The 20,066-nt window shown below is 45.2% G+C and overlaps 1 protein-coding gene across 7 annotated transcripts in view; it reads right to left on the reverse strand.

Annotated features, from left to right (window-relative positions):
• Positions 1 to 20,066, reverse strand: part of LOC121582493 (regulator of G-protein signaling 3) — a 211,445-nt gene that overhangs the window by 70,376 nt on the left and 121,003 nt on the right. For 6 of the 7 annotated variants that reach the window (XM_041898312.2, XM_041898313.2, XM_045225117.1 and 3 more), the window contains one exon: positions 5,082 to 5,996. In XM_041898312.2, coding sequence (XP_041754246.1) covers positions 5,082 to 5,996 — 915 coding nt within the window. Of the gene's footprint in view, positions 1 to 5,081; positions 5,997 to 18,243; positions 18,491 to 20,066 lie in introns of those variants that run through there. The other variant, XM_041898317.2, reaches the window with a different exon arrangement.

Consider the following 20,066-nt stretch of genomic DNA (forward strand, 5'->3'; position numbering starts at 1 on the left):
AGTGAGTGAAATAAGATTATCCAGCGTAGGCGATTCATCATATGACACCAATTCATCTTTTAAGGTCTCAGACAAAGCATTGATGAACACTCCTTGTAATGCCTCGTCATTCCAACCACTCACTGCTGCTAAAGTCCGAAACTCCACTGCCATCTCCGCCACACTCGAGCCCCCTGCCGAAGAGAAAACAGCCGTTTCGCAGCCTCCTTGCCTCGTACGGGGTGGTCAAAAACCTTCCTCATCTCCGTGGTGAAGGCAACGTAAGCGTTGCAAATGTCCGACTGACTCTCCCAGACCGCGGATCCCCAGGCACGAGCGGAACCGCTAGTAGAGTTGATAAGGTAGGCAATACGGGCTCTTTCTGAGGCGTAGGTGAGGGGCTGTTGTTCAAACACTAACGAGCATTGAGTCAAAAAATCGCCACAGGTTCCCATGTTCCCGTCATAGCGCTCTGGAGCAGGAACAAAAGGCTCTCTGATCTGGGCTGAAGGGGTAGTAAGGGCAGATACTTGATTGGAGAGTAATTGAACCTGATTAAGCAGCACCTGACTGTCCTCAGCAATCGTTTTAAACAGGGTATCATGTTGGCCAAGTAAAATGCCCTGATTGGCTATGGCAGTCCAAATTTGAGTGCACTCTGGGGTGGTATCCGAGCTACTGTCTGCTGGGTTCATGTTGGTCAGATCATACTGTTATGATTTAACTGGATAAGAACCCAAATGCAGACAAGTACACCAAGCCAGAGAAGTTTTAACAGGTTTATTTACAATGTTCAAAGTCCAGGTTTCCAAATATATGGGAAGAGCAAGTCCAGGTACAGGGAGGGTAACAGATCCAGATCAGGGCAGGTGTGGTACCGTAATGTCCTAGTGTCCGTGGTGAGTCCAAAAGAGAGGTCCGGTAATGGAGAGCAGGATGGTGGTGGCAGGAGTGAAGCGGAGGCAGGAGTCAGGTTCCAAATATATGGTCGTCTTGACTATGATCTGACGATGAGTGGTAAGTTTGACCGGGTCTTAAAGGCTGAGGTGATATGGTGAATGAGCTGCAGCTGGAACCCTGACTCCCGCACACCAGACTTCACTCCTGCAATCAAGGACAGACAGAGGGGAGGGAGAGAGCAGAGAGAGCTACCTATCAGCAGTAGGCCTAACATTTTTGAAATCAACAAAGCATGAGAAGACCTTGCCTTTGTTTGGTTTGTTTGTTTGTCAATTAGGGTGTGCAGGGTGAATACGTGGTCTGTCGTACGGTAATTTGGTAAAAAAGCAAATTTGACATTTGCTCAGTACATTGTTTTCACTGAGGAAATGTACGATTTCTGTTAATGATGTTAATGATAATGCAGAGGATTTTCCCAAGGTTGCTGTTGACGCATATCCCACGGTAGTTATTGAGGTCAAATTTGTCTCCACTTTTGTGGATTGGGGCGATCAGTCCTTGGTTCCAAACATTGGGGAAGATACTGTATATTGTTTATGTTTCTACTGGCAAGTTTACACCTACACTATTACAATGGAACGTTTTGTCCAGGAAGTTGTCTAAAAGGGATTGAATTTGTTGTTGCCTAATAGTTTTTTTTAGGGTTCTACACTACTATAGCATATCTTAATATTACTCTCTCTCTATCTCTCTCTCTCACACACACAGCTGGACTAAAGCTCTCTTTCTCCATGGCCTCAAGTTTCAAGTTAAAAAACGAGTCCTATATCGACATAACCTGCTAGGCCGCTCAGCAAGGAAGAAGCCACTGCTCCAAAACCGCCATGAAAAAGCCAGACTACGGTTTGCAACTGCACATGGGGACAAAGATCATACTTTTTGGAGAAATGCCCTCTGGTCTGATGAAACAAAAATATAACTGTTTGGCCATAAAGACCATTGTTATATTTGGAGGAAAAAGGGTGTGCTTGCAAGCCGAAGAACACCATTCAAAACGTGAAGCATGGGGGTGGCAGCATCATGCTGTGGGGGTGCTTTGCTGCAGGAGGGACTGGGTCACTTAAGGCTTAAGGACAACAAAGTCAAGTTATTGGAGTGGCCATCACAAAGCCCTGACCTCAATCCTATAGAACATTTGAGGGCAAAACTGAAAAAGCGTGTGCGAGCAAGGAGGCCTACAAACCTGACTCAGTTACACCAGCTCTGTCAGGAGGAATGGGCCAAAATTCACCCAACTTATTGTGGGAAGCTTGTGGAATGCTACCCGAAACATTTGACCCAAGTTAAACAATTTAAAGGCAATGCTACCAAATACTAATTGAGTGTATGTAAACTTCTGACCCACTGGGAATGTGATGAAATAAATAAAAGCTGAAATAAATAATTCTCTCTACTATTATTCTGACATTTCACATTCTTAAAATAAAGTGGTGATCCTAACTGACCTAAAACAGGGAATTTGTACTAGGATTAAATGTCAGGAATTGTGAAAAAAAAGTATGCAATTTGGAGTGGGTCTAGGGTGGCTGGGATGGTGGAATTAATGTGTGCCATAACCAGCCTCTCAAAGCACTTCATGATTACAGAAGTGAGTGTTACAGGGTGGTAGTCATTGTGACATGAAGCCTTAGAGTTCTTGGGGACAGGAATGATTGTGGTCATCTTAAAACGTATGGGGATTACAGACTGGGACAAGGAGAGGTCGGAAATTACCAAGAATATGCCTGCCAGCTGTTCTGCGCATGCTCTGAGAACGCATCCTGGAATACGGTCGGGGGGTCACGGCCTTGGGGTGTTGACCTGATTAAAGACCGTTCTCACACCAGCCTCAGTGAGCGAGATCACCCAATCCTCTGGGTCATCGACAGCGCTCACACCCGGCTTGATGTTGTTGGTGTCAAAGCGTGCATAAAATGTATTGAGTTCATCTGGTTGAGGCATCGTGGGGCAGATCACGGTTGGGTCATCCTTTGTAATCCTTAATGGACTGTAGCCCCCTGATATTCCAATCAGTGCTAGGAAAGCAGTCCTGTATCAACCTCTGATTCTGGTGAGTGATTCGTGGGTACTTCCTGTTTCAGCTGCTGCTTGTAAACATGAAGCAAGAGTATGGAGTCATGATCTGAATTGCCAAATGGCGAATGAGGGAGGGCCTTGTATGCTTGCTTGTGGGTAGAATAGCAGTGGTCTAGGACTTTATCGCCCCTAGTCGCCGGCAACCAGAAAGGCAGCCTCTGGGTGTAGTTTTTCCTGCTTGTTTATAGCCTTGTACAATTTGTTAAGTCCTGTGTAGCTCAGTTGGTAGAGCATGGCACTTGCAACGCCAGGGTTGTGGGTTCGATTCCCACGGGGGACCAGTATGAAAAATGTATGCACTCACTAACTGTAACTTGCTCTGGATAAGAGCGTCTGCTAAATGACTAAAATGTTAAGCGCCAGCTTGTTATTTTTATTGTACTGAGGGGGAATGTATACAGCAGTCACGATAACAGCTGAAAAATCCCTCGGGAGGTAGAAGGGTCGGCATTTGACCATCAGGTATTCCAAGACGGGTGAACAGTGGGTCGACACTGGAATTAGCACACCAGTTGGAGTTGATGAAGAGGCAAACCCCTCCCCCCTTGATTTCCTGACTACACTGTCCAGTCCGCCTGGTGAATGGAGAATCCATCGAGTTGGATAGCCGTGGGGGCTATCTTGTCCGAGAGCCATGTTTCTGAAAAGCAAAGAATATTGCAGTTCCGAGAGTCCCGTTGGTAGCAAATCCGCGATCGGAGGTTATCCATCTTATTATCAAGTGGGTCTGACTGTGCATTAGCCAGTAGAATGGCCTCTGCTGTGTTCTCAGATGCTTAGTTACCACCTATTAACAGCTAACAGTCACACTATTGGCCAGCAGAGCTGTTTCGACCTAGGTTAATTCAGTACACCAACCATACCTCCTGCCTCTCTTAGCCCTTTCTCCTGCTCTCTCTCCCTCTCAAACACACACGCACACACACACACACACACACACACACACACACACACACACACACACACACACACACACACACACACACACACACACACACACACATGGGCTGTCACATGGAGTAATACAGCTTGTTTATCATTGGTGAGTATGAGTTGAGGTGATTTACTCCTGCTCGATCTGCTTGTTTGGAAAAAGAGAACCAGACAGCGCTTGCCCTCTAGTGGATAACGTTGAATACTGCAAACTCAACTGTAAAGACATTCTAAGTTCTCACTTTCACCACTCGGTGGCGGCCAATCTCTGAAATGGAGACTGAAGTAGTCTTTCCCACTGAACATATCTTATGATGACAAACTAACCTATACATGGTATCACAGACCATACAAAAATAATATTTCTAATATTTACAGTGAATGCCTGATTTTTCCTGTATGATCAGTCTTAAATCGACACAAGCCTTTAAAACATGGCATAGTTTCTTGGTACTGGTGTGTGTATGACATAAACATGTGATTTAGTGTGTGTGTGTGTGTGTGTGTGTGTGTGTGTTTGTGTGCTCATCTGTGCATGGATGTGTGCAGTGGTGTAAAGTACTTAAGTAAAAATACTTTTAAAGTACTATATTTTTGATACTACATTTTTTACTTCACTACATTCCTAAAGAAGATATTGTACTTTTTACCCCATACATTTTCGTTACATTTTGAATGCTTAGCAGGACAGGAAAATGGTCAAATTCATGCACTTATCAAGAGAACACTTGGTCATCCCTTTTGCCTCTGTTCTGGCGGACTCACTAAACACAAATGCATCTTTTGTAAATAATATTGGAGTGTTGGAGTGTGCCCCTGGCTATCCATAAAATTTAAAAACAAGAAAATGGTGCCTTCTGCTTTGCTCAATATAAGGAATCTTTATACTTTTACTTTTGATACTTAAGTATATTTTTAGACTTTTACTCAAGTAGTATTTTACTGGCTGACTTTCACTTTCACTTGAGTAACTTTCTATTATGGTATCTATACTTTTACTCAAGTATGACAATTGGGTACTTTTTCCACCACTGTATGTGTGTGTCTGTTTGTGTGTGCGCACACCGTGCGTGCGTGCATTGTGTGTGTGTGTGTGTGTGTGTCTGACAGTATTAGCATGGTTCTGTACTGACCTTCCTTCCAGAGAAGAGCATGCAGAGCTGGTGCATGGAGCCTCCGTTCTTGGTCAGCTCCTTCTTCAGGGTCTTGGGCGAAGGCAGCGTCCAGCCCCCCTTGTGGGCGTGGGTCGGGTCCAGGCAGTTGATGGCGATATCTGAGGTGAAGCCGGTGGCGCGTGGGTCCTGCAGCAGACTGCCCTCGCTGTGCGTGCGGCGCCGCAGTGAGTTCTGGACACTCAGCCTGCCACCGTGCTTCTCGCAGGCAGAGCCCTCCACCATGCTACGGCGCTTACTGTCACTGCGCTCTAGGTAGGCATCATCGCTGTCATCTTCTTCTTCTTCCTCATCATCATCTTCATCTTCCTCATCATCCTCATCGTACTCTTCGTCGGTGTTGGGCGAGGAGAGGGCATCGGCGCTGAAGGAGCGATCTAGGCGGAGCTCGGGGATGACGAAGGAGGAGGAAGAGGAGGGGGGGGCGTTGGTGTCGGGGGGGTCTGATGGGGCTTCGTCATCCGTCACCGGGGGATTCACATCTCCTCCCTCCTCCTCCTCCTCCCTCTCTCTTTCCCCTCCCTTCTCTATCTCTACTTCCTCCTCACCCTTCCTCTCCTCCTCCCCTTGCTCCACCTCCTCCTCTCTTTCCCGCCAGATCTCGGGCTCAGTGCCCTCCATGCTCTTGCTGTCCTCTCCCTCGGTGGAGGGCGGTGGGGTGGGGGGCACCTTGTGCTCCTCTCCGTTGCCCAGCGCGGTGCAAACCTCCTCCAGGGGGGTGAGAAGCTCAGAGGGGTGCAGGCTGCCCAGGGTCAGGGGCTCTGAGGGGCTGGAGGGGTAGGGGTAGAGGTGGTCCTCTTCAGACCCAGGTGGCAGGGGTTGGCCTCGTCCTCCTCCCAGCTCACATGGAGGGGTGTCCACCTTGGGCTCCAGCATCTGGAAGGAGAGGGAGAGGAAGTTATAAACACTGTCACACAGCACATTTATTGCATATCAAGGGATTGATGAAGTGGATTAGAACATTAATCACATTTATTAGTGCTGGGCTAAAGCAACAGTCAACCAGAGCCCTGCTGAAATGGTCCCAATCATAAAAAAACTATTAAGATGCATCACACATTGTTAAATCAATAGAGAAACAAACCTACAGTGAGGGAAAAAAGTATTTGATCCCCTGCTGATTTTGTACGTTTGCCCACTGACAAAGACATGATCAGTCTATAATTTTAATGGTAGGTTTATTTGAACAGTGAGAGACAGAATAACAACAAAAAAATCCAGAAAAATGCATGTAAAAAATGTTATAAATTGATTTGCATTTTAATGAGGGAAATAAGTATTTGACCCCTCTGCAAAACATGACTTAGTACTTGGTGGCAAAACCCTTGTTGGCAATCACAGAGGTCAGACGTTTCTTGTAGTTGGCCACCAGGTTTGCACACATCTCAGGAGGGATTTTGTCCCACTCCTCTTTGCAGTTCTTCTCCAAGTCATTAAGGTTTCGAGGCTGACGTTTGGTAACTCGAACCTTCAGCTCCCTCCACAGATTTTCTATGGGATTAAGGTCTGGAGACTGGCTAGGCCACTCCAGGACCTTAATGTGCTTCTTCTTGAGCCACTCCTTTGTTGCCTTGGCCGTGTGTTTTGGGTCATTGTCATGCTGGCATACCCATCCACGACCCATTTTCAATGCCCTGGCTGAGGGAAGGAGGTTCTCACCCAAGATTTGATGGTACATGGCCCCATCCATCGTCCCTTTGATGCGGTGAAGTTGTCCTGTCCCCTTAGCAGAAAAACACCCCCAAAGCATAATGTTTCCACCTCCATGTTTGACAGTGGGGATGGTGTTCTTGGGGTCATAGGCAGCACTCCTCCTCCTCCAAACACGGCGAGTTGAGTTGATGCCAAAGAGCTCGATTTTGGTCTCATCTGACCACAACACTTTCACCCAGTTCTCCTCTGAATCATTCATATGTTCATTGGCAAACTTCAGACGGGCCTGTATATGTGCTTTCTTGAGCAGGGGGACCTTGCGGGCGCTGCAGGATTTCAGTCCTTCACGGCGTAGTGTGTTACCAATTGTTTTCTTGGTGACTATGGTCACAGCTGCCTTGAGATCATTGACAAGATCCTCCCGTGTAGTTATGGGCTGATTCCTCACCGTTCTCATGATCATTGCAACTCCACGAGGTGAGATCTTGCATGGAGCCCCAGGCAGAGGGAGATTGACAGTTCTTTTGTGTTTCTTCAATTTGCGAATAATCGCACCAACTGTTGTCACCTTCTCACCAAGCTGCTTGGCGATGGTCTTGTAGCCCATTCCAGCCTTGTGTAGGTCTACAATCTTGTCCCTGACATCCTTGGAGAGCTCTTTGGTCTTGGCCATGGTGGAGAGTTTGGAATCTGATTGATTGATTGCTTCTGTGGACAGGTGTCTTTTATACAGGTAACAAGCTGAGATTAGGAGCACTCCCTTTAAGAGTGTGCTCCTAATCTCAGCTCGTTACCTGTATAAAAGACATCTGGGAGCCAGAAATCTTTCTGATTGAGAGGGGGTCAAATACTTATTTCCCTCATTAAAATGCAAATCAATTTATAACATTTTTGACATGCGTTTTTCTGGATTTTGTTGTTGTTATTCTGTCTCTCACTGTTCAAATAAACCTACCATTAAAATTATAGACTGATCAAATCTTTGTCAGTGGGCAAACGTACAAAATCAGCAGGGGATCAAATACTTTTTTCCCTCACTGTATACCAAGACCAGGCCTGATCTCAATCTTTGCTCCTGACCTCTTATTGACAGCAATCCATTCCAATCCTATTGACCTGTTAGTGTGTTCCGTGCCTGAGAGACTAATGGCTCCATACCAACTATCAACAGTGATTGGAGAAGCCAGTGATTCTGGTTGTATGTGGAGGATTGTTGATTTTAGGCAGGAAACAGAGGCCACGTGTGTGTGTGTGTGCATGATGATGAGATTGATACAGCCTGTTTGACGCACGCACGCACGCACACACGCACACACACACACACACACACACACACACACACACACACACACACACACACACACACACACACACACACACACACACACACACACACACACACACACACACACACACACAGCTCAGCTTTCCAGCAGCAGCTCTGCTTGTTCAGACACATTCCTGGTACATTATCTTGCTGTCTGGTGTCACACAGACACACTCTGGCTCAACCACCTCAGGGCCTCTGGGACAGACGGGAGGGAGCAATGTGGAGGAAAACAAACATGTCTTCCATAGACCCTCTTGGCTCAAACCCCACTGAGTATATCTGAAACCCTCCATCTCCACTATCATGTCCCCACCATCTCTTCTCCATTAATATTCCCCTATACCTTCGTTCACCCGGCTCTGTTTTATCCACCCTTGCCCTTGAACCCCCTCCCCTCCGAATTGTCTGTCTTCTGGTGTTGAACTCTGCTGAGGGAGCTATACTATACAAGGCAAGCCCATTACGGCACTACATCACACATAGTTATTATTCAGCTGATTGTTTTACCTCTCTGTCTGTCCTTGTGTGTAGAAAGCTTGAACAGATTCTGTCAGAGCCAAAGTGTTGGCCAATTTCATTGGTGCGTCTAACAAAATGGCGAGGCGCAGTGGTCTTAGCAGCACACTCTGGCTCCAAGCCTCATGAGTTTGTGCCCAGTGCTGTGCAATCTTTATTTTAAAAAATTTTGGTGAGCGCCGAGGAAGGCATATATCAACGTCCTCGGGATCTTTTCAAACGTCTGAAATCGATGGCTGTTTCTAGTGACCAGGCTGATTTTGCCATGGGGCGGAGAGAAATGTTTGCAGTTTTAAACCTAATTTCCTGCAATTCTACACATTTTGCAACGCCATGTTAATATGATATCTGAGTGAGAATGACTAACAAAGTCAATGGGGGCCCCTGGAGGTCAGGGCCCCTGGGCACGTGCCCTGCGTGCCCAGTCGGTAATCGGTCATGATTACTACGAGTTTATGGCTGGATAGACTAACTACCAATCTAAAAATTGTTAGCTGACATGGCTAATAGAGTGACTGTCAGTGACTGACATAACAAGAGAAAAACTGCTGATGCACAACCAAATTTCAAAATTGCACCTGGTTATTCTACTATTCTTACTCTCAATAGTAAGTTGAGACCCTGACTGAGTTCCTAAAAAAGGGCCCCCTAGCAGCCCTAAGCAACTGCGAATGCCTGGAACCAGCCCTGGCTAATAGCTACGTAATCAAACCCAAATCGTGTGTCGCCTTCTCTATATATCAATACACTGCTTTAGTCCCTCTCTACACCGTTGAAAGCACAAATACCATACCAAGTCTATGATATGTACGTGGAGGTAATCTTTGGGTAGTTCAGGCTTTGATTGAGTGCTCATACCACAAACTAAGCAGATTAGACAGAAGTGTTTTATCCCTCTTCCTCTCCCAATATGGTCCTGACCCCCTCCCCCCCGTCTCTCTCTCTCTCTCTCTCTCTCTCTCTCTCTCTCTCTCTCTCTCTCTCTCTCTCTCTCTCTCTCTCTCTCTCTCTCTCTCTCTCTCTCTCTCTCTCTCTCTCTCTCTCTCTCTCTCTCTCTCTCTCTCTCTCTCTCTCTCTCTCTCTCTCTCTCTCTCTCTCTCTCTCTCTCTCTCTCTCTCTCTCTCTCTCTCTGCTAGACTTAGCGTAGGAGCATGTCTTAACCAGGCATTTAGGAAGACAGTCTGGAACACACATGCAGTCACAAGACAACATCTGTCCATATACGTACACAGCCCATGCTCACTCGAGACCTACCGCCCTCTCACCCTCACTTACCCTCCCTGTCCCCCGCTCTAAACTCTCCCGCCCTCCGCCCCAGCCCCGAGCCCCTGGGGCAAAGGTTCCTGATGACGGGGATGCTATTTTTAGAGTGAATTGCACTTTCATAAGAGACAGGGTAGCAAGAAGAAAAACAGGATGGAGAACAGAGGACTTTTATTTATTTTTAAACACTCCTCCTTCTCTTTTCTTTCCCTCTCTCTCTCTCTCTCTCTCTCTCTCTCTCTCTCTCTCTCTCTCTCTCTCTCTCTCTCTCTCTCTCTCTCTCTCTCTCTCTCTCTCTCTCTCTCTCTCTCTCTCTCTCTCTCTCTCTCTCTCTCTCTCTCTCTCTCTCTCTCTCTCTCTCTCTCTCTCTCTCTCTCTCTCTCTCTCTCTCTCTCTCTCTCTCTCTCTCTCTCTCTCTCTCTCTCTCTCTCTCTCTCTCTATACTCCCCCCCCCCCCATAATCAGATTGGATGTCAAGGAAAAAAACATCCACAATTCTTCTGATTGTAATCAAACAACCACAGTATTCTTATTAGCCTCAATAGTCCTTGCTCTGACCCTTTCATGTTTTAAACATACCCAATGAACAGCTTGAGAATAAAATACTGTATTTGTGAATATTTGTGTGTGAAGGTAAGATTTGAAATAGTATGATTCAAAGTTTGCTTATAAAGTTCTATTAAACCATGGTAATTCATATGTAATGCAGGTTGTCTTCTCTCTCTCTCTCTCTCTCTCTCTCTCTCTCACACACACTCCCTTCTTCTGCCCCCCTGTCCAGTAGAGATATGGCAGGAGACACAAAGGAGCCACCTGTCCTGTCAGATACACATGTTTCATCTCAGAGCCCAGCCTAACACAGCCATCTGCTACCATACTGGGTCACACACACACCCACATTCATATACACACACACACACAAAATGCCTTCCAAGTGTCATCCGCAAGAAAATATCCACGTCCAGTGAACGGCCATGAAAAGAACAACGGTCCAAACACCCGACCACAAAACCACAACTCATCCTAATTCATTTCAGCGTTGTCCAGCCCTGTCATGTGTTTTATGGCCGTTGGCTAAGAAGTCATTACTCTCTCCTTCTCTCCCCTGGCTGATGTGAAAGCAGAGGGGGCAGAGGTTGAGAGCAGTGAGCGAGGAGGATGAATGAGAGCTACCCTTGATGGGCTAAAAGCTCTCTGTGTTTCCGTGAGAGGAGAGGACTGGGTAGAGGATTGGGGAGGGGTCTGGGGAGGGGAGGAGAGGAGAGGAGCACAGGTAGGTCATCAATGATTAACATTTCACAATCAGACCAATAGCACCAGCTCCATTACTGACCCAGTGTAGATCACAGGAGCTGAATGGAAACACGAGATGGGATGGGCGGATGATGAGAGCCCAGGGAGGAGAGGAGGAGTAGGGGAAGAAAGAAGGAAAGAAAGAAAAGAGAGTAGCAGAAGAAGAGAGGGGAGGAGAAAAGAGGAGCGAGAGGGAGAGCAGGGGAAAAAGGACATTAGAAATATGAAAGGAGAGTGGACAACAAGAGGGGGAGAGATGGGGAGGGAGGAATAGTGAGGGAGCTAAATGTCTGAAAATGGCCATCTCGGCTTTCCTGTGGATAGAATTGCTTACACAAGTGTTAACAGCATTAGGGCAGGCTAACAACCGTGTAGCCTCTTATCTCAGGCCATTACACAATGGAGCCTATAGCCAGGAAGAGACAGCCAGCCTGGGGATGCATCACCATTCACCTCTGACCTCATGGGGGTTACCATGGAGACAGTAGACCCCCCTTAAGGCAGGTGTGCATTGTTGAGCTCTTGAGGAACATTGTCCTGCCCACGACCCTGTGCTATTCTCTTTTCTCTCTTTCTATTTCTCTCCCCCTCCCTCGCTCTCCCCCTCTCTCTCTGTACCGTGGTTGAGCTCCTCTCAGAGTATATTCTGTCCCTCCATCAATATAATACAATGCAATTCAATTAACTTTATCGGTATAATAGGTCAGTTTCGTACAAAGCTGGAACATAGGCAATGTTATGGAGAGATATGGACATAAGTGCCCTGCTCTCTCTCACTCTCTCTCTGGCTCTCTGTCTGATCTAGCTCTAAAGAAGTCTGATGCTAGCATGTTTGATGCAACTCTCTAGGAAGCTCAGCCCACCAGGCACCAGAGCTCTCAGGTAACACCCTAACCACCGCCTGAGGGGAAGCACACTGCAGCACACCAGTGGCTAATAACCCGCCTGCCTCACTGATGCTGCTGGAGAAACAGAGCAACAATTACGAAAAGAGAGAGGAAAAGTAGTGGAGATAGAATGTTAGATTTAGGAGAGAGAATGATAGGGGAAAGAGGGGGAAAGAGGAAGTAGACTAAGAACATAAGGCTTCAAAGGATGGCGCTGGGTAATTGGGTTGAGAAACACTTAGCTGGGGCTGCTTCTTCCTGCTATCATAGAAGCCCAGGGCAGTTTGAGAGAACAAGAGAAAACCATTAGACCCTCCTTCAATTACAAACTATCCCTCTCTCTGTGTCTCTGTATCTCTCCGTCTCTCTGTCTATTGCTCTCTCTTCCCCCTCTTAGTTTTCTTCTTCTCTCATTCTTATCCCTAGCAAGACAGAAGAAGCACTGAACTTTTTTGATACTTTGAAAAGTCATCTTATCTTCCTCCTTTCCCCGAAGTTACAGTGTCACTGACCTAACGTGAAACAAATGGTTCCATTGATTAGCTTTCAACCACCAAGTCATGTTAGATAAGATTAGTGATTGCCTTTAAGGAAGGGAGGAAAATAGGATTTTCTTCTAAATATTTGAACAGGACCTGATCTTATGTTGGTCACACGCTTCAAGTCACTTCACTCTGATGTCACAGAGGAGCCTCTCTTATTTTGTGAAGGTCTACTGTGACTGAGCTTATAGGACCCTGCAATCCAAAGACATACAGGGGGGAAATGCTATAGAACAGAACAGTGTGTCCTCTTAAGCCATGATGTGTCAAATCACCCGTGTCCTCCTTTTATCAATCTCTGAAGGGTGTGTGTGTGTTTAGCTAATACACCAATGTCCTCATATCTCACATCTCTGAGAATTGGGGTTGCTATGTGTCAATAAACCCAAGGTTCTCAGAAGTCACCTTTCTCTGACGGGGGCTGTGTCTAGTTTAACACACCACTGTGTTATCATGTGGTCCTCATGTCTCATCTTCCGTTGAAGCAGCATGAATTAGAGAGCATATTAGTGGCCCTCTGAGAGATCACTAAGAGGGGGATTCATCTCCACACCACACATACACATACAAACACACACACGCAAACACACACACACACACACACACACACACACACACACACACACACACACACACACACACACACATAGCTCTGCATCAAATGTGATAGGTTAAGGAACATTAGCTTTGCTGTGGGACTGCTGTGTGAACAGTGCTGCTACACACAGCGACAAAGACACAAACGTGGCCCTCACACCAATCGCCCCCTCAAACCACAACTGTGTATGGAGTGGCGCAAAGAGCAAAGGGTGAGGGATCTTGGGTAGCATGGTGGAGGTATCTCCCCACTCCTACCTCCTGCCTCTCCCAATTAACTCACACACACACACTAAACAGCCACATCATTGCTTTCATGTGAAATATCTAATCAACCATTCCAGGAACAGAGGACATCCAGCAAACAAATGTCATCATTTAGCTTCCAAATCCAATCTGCTTGCTTAGCACCACTATCATTTACATCATTAGATTATAATTTGAGGTCCCAGCCTTTAAACTTAGAATCTCTCCTTGATTGGTTCAATTTACATATGTTTCAAGCAAAGCTCAAGCAATTGCTCTACAGGACACGAAATTATGAGTATGGATTTGTAGAGGACTATGACTGCTCACTATCACATCAACATCGGTTAATAAAGGGCTAGGCAATAGATGATGATTACTGAGTGGCCACATCACATGCATGGCCACCCTCCTCCGCCCATCCCTTCGCTCAAAGGACAGAGGGATGATCGTTTACATGTCAAGGCCCTCCTTTGTAATCAAGCGAAAGAGCAAAACAACGGAGAAGAGGAATGGACAGAACGAGGGAGCGGACGAAAAAAAGGTGTAGAGCAAAGAAAAACAGGATGTAAAAGTGTTCCCATAAAACAGCTCCTATTAATTGAGCTATAAACAGAATTAAAGTTGTTTAGCCATGTAGAAGGAGAATCTACTCTCCTCAATATGCTTGTTACTACTCATATCTCTATATGTGTGTACTCTGTCTTGTAGCTGCAGTTCTATTATTAGTTGATTACATTTGCTTTTCCCTTGAGGTATCTTCCCCTCTGCAAAGGGGGAGCAAAGGTAAAGAACATCATATACAAACCATTATATGACATGGGGGAAATATTACAGCAATAAACAGGAAAACACAGCGGTCCATTCAATATCTCACTGGAGCGACACAATATCAGTCACTTTAATAGCAATGGGGACCTAGGGGCATCGGTTATAAGATTTATTAAAAGAAAGTCTATTTTCATTAATATTTAAGTTCAACAAGGGGCTGTTTTTTTCCAACAATCTCCTCCTCGTCTCCTTCCTGGCTGAGGTAATGAAAAATTGAACAGTAACGAAAAAATATCACCCCAGCAGTCTATCGCTGTATTAGGGGGCCTTACAAAGTCACATTTTATAACGCCACTTGATATGACAGCCCATCTCTGGAGGTCAAGGTTCATGTTCAAAGACATTATCAATCCCAGCGGAAGGTCAGAGGGAGAATGTCAGTGACGTGATTATGGGGCTAGCTGGCTAGCTGTGTGACTTCCCCGGGCAAAGTCGATGTGACCGCTGCAGCATTTGTGTGTGTGTGTGTGTGTGTGTGTGTGTCCGTGTGTGCTTGCACATTTGTGTGTGTGTCTCACAGAGAGATAGACATCTTGTGTGTGTATTTGTGTGTCTGCCTCACAGGTGGCCTCAGCATTAAACAAACATCTTATTTATGCAGAGGGCCGGGCAGACTCTGAGGGACACACTGATAATCACCTCCAGCCTACAACACTGCCTAGATAGTCTCCTCTAGCAGCAGTGTGTGTTTGTGTGTAAAAGCCATTGATATTCCCCTCCACAGACACATAACACAATGACACCAGCCAGAATGAAGGAGAGAGGGAGAGAGAAAGAGAGAGAGAGAGAGAGAGAGAGAGAGAGCGAGAGAGAGACAGAAGGGAGGGAGCGAGGGGTCGTAGTGTCTATTGATATTTGATCGAGGAGGACAGAGGGCAGGGGGAGACAGAGGGCGATGAAGGGAGGAGACGTGGGAGAGAAGGAGAGAGGGGGAGAGGAGAAGAGAGGGGGAGGTAAGATTGATGGATAACGCTGCAGATGTAATAATGTCCCACATAACAGACCTCATTTCCTTTACACCCCATCTGGGTGTGTATCTCCTATTTTTCTGAGCTCTCTCTCTATCTCTTGCTATCCTATCTCATGCTGTGCCCACTTATGTGTGTCTGTTTCTGTACTTATCTGTATCCATCTTGAAAGTTGGTAAGTATGGATTGTGAGTGTGTTTATATCTGAGATTCTTCAAATAGCCACCCTTTGCCTTGATGACAGCTTTGCACACTCTTGGCATTCTCTCAACCAGCTTCATGAGGTAGTCACCTGGAATGCATTTCAATTAACAGGTGTGCCTTCTTAAAAGTTAATTTGTGGAATTTCTTTCCTCCTTAATGTGTTTGAGCCAATCAGTTGTGTTGTGACAAGGTAGGGGGGTATACAGAAGATAGCTCTATTTGGTAAAAGACCAAGTCCATATTATGGCAAGAACAGCTCAAACAACCAAAGAGAAACAACAGTCCATCATTACTTTAAGACATGAAGGTCAGTCAATACGGAACATTTCAAGAACTTTGAACGTTTCTTCAAGTGCAGTCTCAAAAACCATCAAGCGCTATGATGAAATTGGCTCTCATGAGGACCGCCACAGGAATGGAAGACCCAGAGTTAACTCTGCTGCAGAGGATAAGTTCATTAGAGTTACCAGCCTCAGAAATTGCAGCCCAAATAAATGCTTCACAGAGTTCAAGTCACAGACACATCTCAACATCAACTGTTCAGAGGAGACTGTGTGAATCAGGCCTTCATGGTCGAATTGCTGCAAAGAAACCACTACTAAAGGACACCAATAAGAAGAAGAGACCTGCTTGGGCCAAGAAACACAAGCAATGGACATTAGACTGGTGGAAATTTGTCCTTTGGTCTTGAGTCCAAATTGGAGATTTTTGGTTCCAACCGCCGTGTCTTTGTGAGACGCGGTGTGGGTGAACGGATGATCTTCGTATGTGTGGGGGTGTTTTGCTGGTGACACTGTCCGTGATTTATTTAGAATTCAAGGCACACTTAACCAGCATGGCTACCGCAGCATTCTGCAGCGATACACCATCCCATCTGGTTTGTGCTCAGCATATGTGGGAACTCCTTCAAGACTGTTGGAAAAGCATTCCAGGTGAAGCTGGTTGAGAGAATGCCAAGAGTGTGCAAAGCTGTCATCAAGGCAAAGGGTGGCTATTTGAAGAATCTGAAATATAAAATATATTTTGATTTGTTTAACACTTTTTGGGTTACTACATGATTCCATATGTGTTATTTCATAGTTTTGATGTCTTCACTATTATTCTACAACGTAGAAAATAGTAAAAATAAAGAAAAACCCTTGAATGAGTAGGTGTGTCCAAACTTTTTAATGGTAGTGTATACTGTATATTCCTGCTTCCCTCTGTCTCAGTAGATAAACTTGTAAACTCACCCTCTCCTCATTGCAACACACGACAAACATGTTGACAGACGTTCCTCATGACTTCCTTGTGACATGCACACTATTAGCTATTCCTGTGCTAATAGGTCAGTACGCTGCTGAACTGTTGACAGAAGATGTGTGATCACTGGTTGCTAATGCGCAAATGTACACACAGACGCACATACACACACACACACATACACACCAGCCAGCGAGATCTTAACAAGACAAAAAATAGAGAACGTTTTCTCCCTAGTGTGTTCCTTGTTTTTTCCCTCTCCCTTTGCTCTGTTCTCTCTCTTTCTCCATGATCTCTCTGTTCTCTCTCTTTCTCCATGACCTCTCTGTTCTCTCTCTTTCTCCATGATCTCTCTGTTCTCTCTCTTTCTCCATCTCTCTGTTCTCTCTCTTTCTCCATGACCTCTCTGTTCTCTCTCTTTCTCCATGACCTCTCTGTTCTCTGTGATCTCTCTGTTCTCTCTCTTTCTCCATGATCTCTCTGTTCTCTCTCTTTCTCCATGATCTCTCTGTTCTCTCTCTTTCTCCATGATCTCTCTTTCTTTCTCTTTCTCCATGATCTCTCTGTTCTCTCTCTTTCTCCATGATCTCTCGGTTCTCTCTCTTTCTCCATGATCTCTCTGTTCTCTCTCTTTCGCCATGATCTCTCTGTTCTCTCTCTTTCACCATGATCTCTCTGTTCTCTCTCTTTCTCCATGATCTCTCTGTTCTCTCTCTTTCACCATTATCTCTCTGTTCTCTATCTTTCTCCATGATCTCTCTGTTCTCTCTCTTTCTCTATGATATTTCTGTTCTGTCTTTTTCTCCATGATCTCTCTGTTCTCTCTCTTTCTCCATGATCTCTCTGTTCTTTCTGTTTCTCCATGAGCTCTCTGTTCTCTCTGTTTCTCCATGATCTCTCTATTCTCTCTTTCTCTTTTCCTGATCTCTGGCTTTATACAGAGCTGTGATGGCTTTACACGTTCATAGATCTGTGAAATGATGACGATCCTCTGAGATGAGCCGATGCAGATTAATCAATCACTTCTGTGATTCCCAGCCTCAGATAACAGTACAGAGAAAGAGAAGGCAAACCAAGTCACAACCTGATTTTTCTATCTGCATTTGAAATGATTTAAATACTCTGAGAATAATTTTAGTATTTTAGCAAATGTTCAACTAACTTGTTCAGACACATAAAGAAAGAAAGAAAGAAAGAAAGAAAGAAAGAAAGAAAGAAAGAAAGAAAGAAGACAAAACGAAACATCATAAAAGTAGATAATAAAACGTGGGTCATCCAAACCTGATGCCCTGAAGTGATATTGCCTTCTGTCACCTCATCTTTCATTATTTCGCTTCTTTGGTAAGGCAAATAAAACCACTCCCTATCTTCCTCCAACAAAGAACACCAGCAATAAAAACAAAAGCATCAAAAACAACCCCCACGCATTCAACATTAGGCTAGCTCATAAATACACTGAAGTATTTCCCTCTATGTATTAAAAGCTACAGACACCTATACAGTGTGTGGGTGGGTGTCAATATGGAGATAGTATATCTTTATAGACTTCACCTGTAGTGAGAAATCCCCAGTTATAGTCCAATAAACAGAGACAGGCACTCCTCCTTCACATCCCTGGTAAAGTGGCCCACTCTCCTCGCAGTCAATCGGCCAGCGGTGTGTGTGTGTGTTGACGGTGTGTGTGTCAGGGTGAGTGTGTGTGAGTGTGTGTGTGTGTTGTGTTCCAGGGCTGTGTGCGTCCGTCAGTGTGAGTTAGAGGAGTGCAGGAACTGAGCCTCTGTTGCCGAGCTGAACGGAGAGAAGGAGAGAGAGAATGCCCTGTGGGATTTGTAGGGAGACTCCCATCCAGCAGTGCAACCACAACAAGAGATAGAGAGAAAGAGGGAGGAGGAGGGGGAGGAGATAAAGAAAGAGGACGAGAGGACTAGGGAGAGGAAGAAGTGTGTGTGTGTGTATGGGTGTGTCTATGTCTGTATGTGTACACCCAAGAAGTGTGTCCCCCCCCAGCCCATCCCTGGACAAGACATCAAGGCGCTGTGCACACAGAACCATTAGCATTCATCACTATACCGCCCTCAACTTTTCTAACACACACATACACATACAGTAGCTTTGATTATACTTGACCATGAAAGGCAAAATAATACAATACACAAGCGTTAGGCAGATGTACACAGACACACAGCCCAGTGATCACCTCTCTGAGACATGGACATGGGAATAAGAAGAGATACCAGGGCTAAAGAAGAGAGAAACAGAGGAAACCTCTCTCTCTCTCTCGCTCTCTCTCTCATTTCAATTCTTTATTGGCATGGGAAACATGTTTATATTGCCAAAGCAAGTGGAATAGATAATAAACAAAAGTGAAATAAACTATCTGAAATGAACACACAAAAGTTTCAAAAGAATAGAGATATTTCAAATGTTATAATATGGCTATGTACACTGTTGTAACAATGTGCAAATAGGAAATGGAAAATAAATATACAGATAAATATAGTTTATGTTTACAATAGTGTTTGTGCTTCACTGGTTGCCCTTTTCTTGTTGCAACAGGTCACACATATTGTTGCTGTGATGGCACACTGTGGTATTTCACCTAATAGATATGGGAGTTTATGCAAATTGGATTTGTTTTCGAATTATTTGTGGGTCTGTGTAATCTGAGGTAAATATGTGTCTCTAATATGGTCATACATTTGGCAGGAGGTTAGGAAGTGCAACTCAGTTTCCACCTCATTTTGTAGGCAGTGGGCACATAGCCTGTCTTCTCTCAAGAGCCAGGTCTGCCTTTCTCAATAGCAAGGCTATGCTCACTGAGTCTGTACACAGTCAAAGCTTTCCTTCATTTTGGGTCAGGTATTATGCCGCTGGTTACTCTCTGTTAAAGGCCAAATAGTATTCCAGTTTGCTTTGTTTTTTGGTTAATTCTTTCCAATGTGTCAAGTAATTATCTTTTACTTTTGTCATGATTTGGTTGGGTCTAATTGTGTTGCTGTCCTGGGGCTCTGTGGGGTCTGTTTGTGAACAGAGGTTCATCTCGCTATAGGTGATGGCTTTGTTATGAAAGGTTAGAAAATCACTCCCTTTTAGGTGGTTTAGAATTTAGCGCCTCTTTTCTGGATTTTCATCATTAGCAGGTATCGTCCTAATTCTGCTCTGCATGCATTATTTGGTGTTTTACATTGTATACAGAGGATGTTTTTACAGAAGTCTGTATGCAGAGTCTCAATTTGGTGATTGTCCCATTTTGCGAATTCTTGGTTGGTGAGCAGACCCCAGACCTCACAACCTAGCTACAGCTACCTGTGGTGCTGATGTTTAGGCCGAGGTAGGTATAGTTTTTTGTGTGCTCTAGGGCAACGATGTCTAGA

The sequence above is a fragment of the Coregonus clupeaformis genome, chromosome 15, assembly GCF_020615455.1.
Source record: "Coregonus clupeaformis isolate EN_2021a chromosome 15, ASM2061545v1, whole genome shotgun sequence".
NCBI classification, from domain to species: Eukaryota; Metazoa; Chordata; class Actinopteri; order Salmoniformes; family Salmonidae; genus Coregonus; species Coregonus clupeaformis.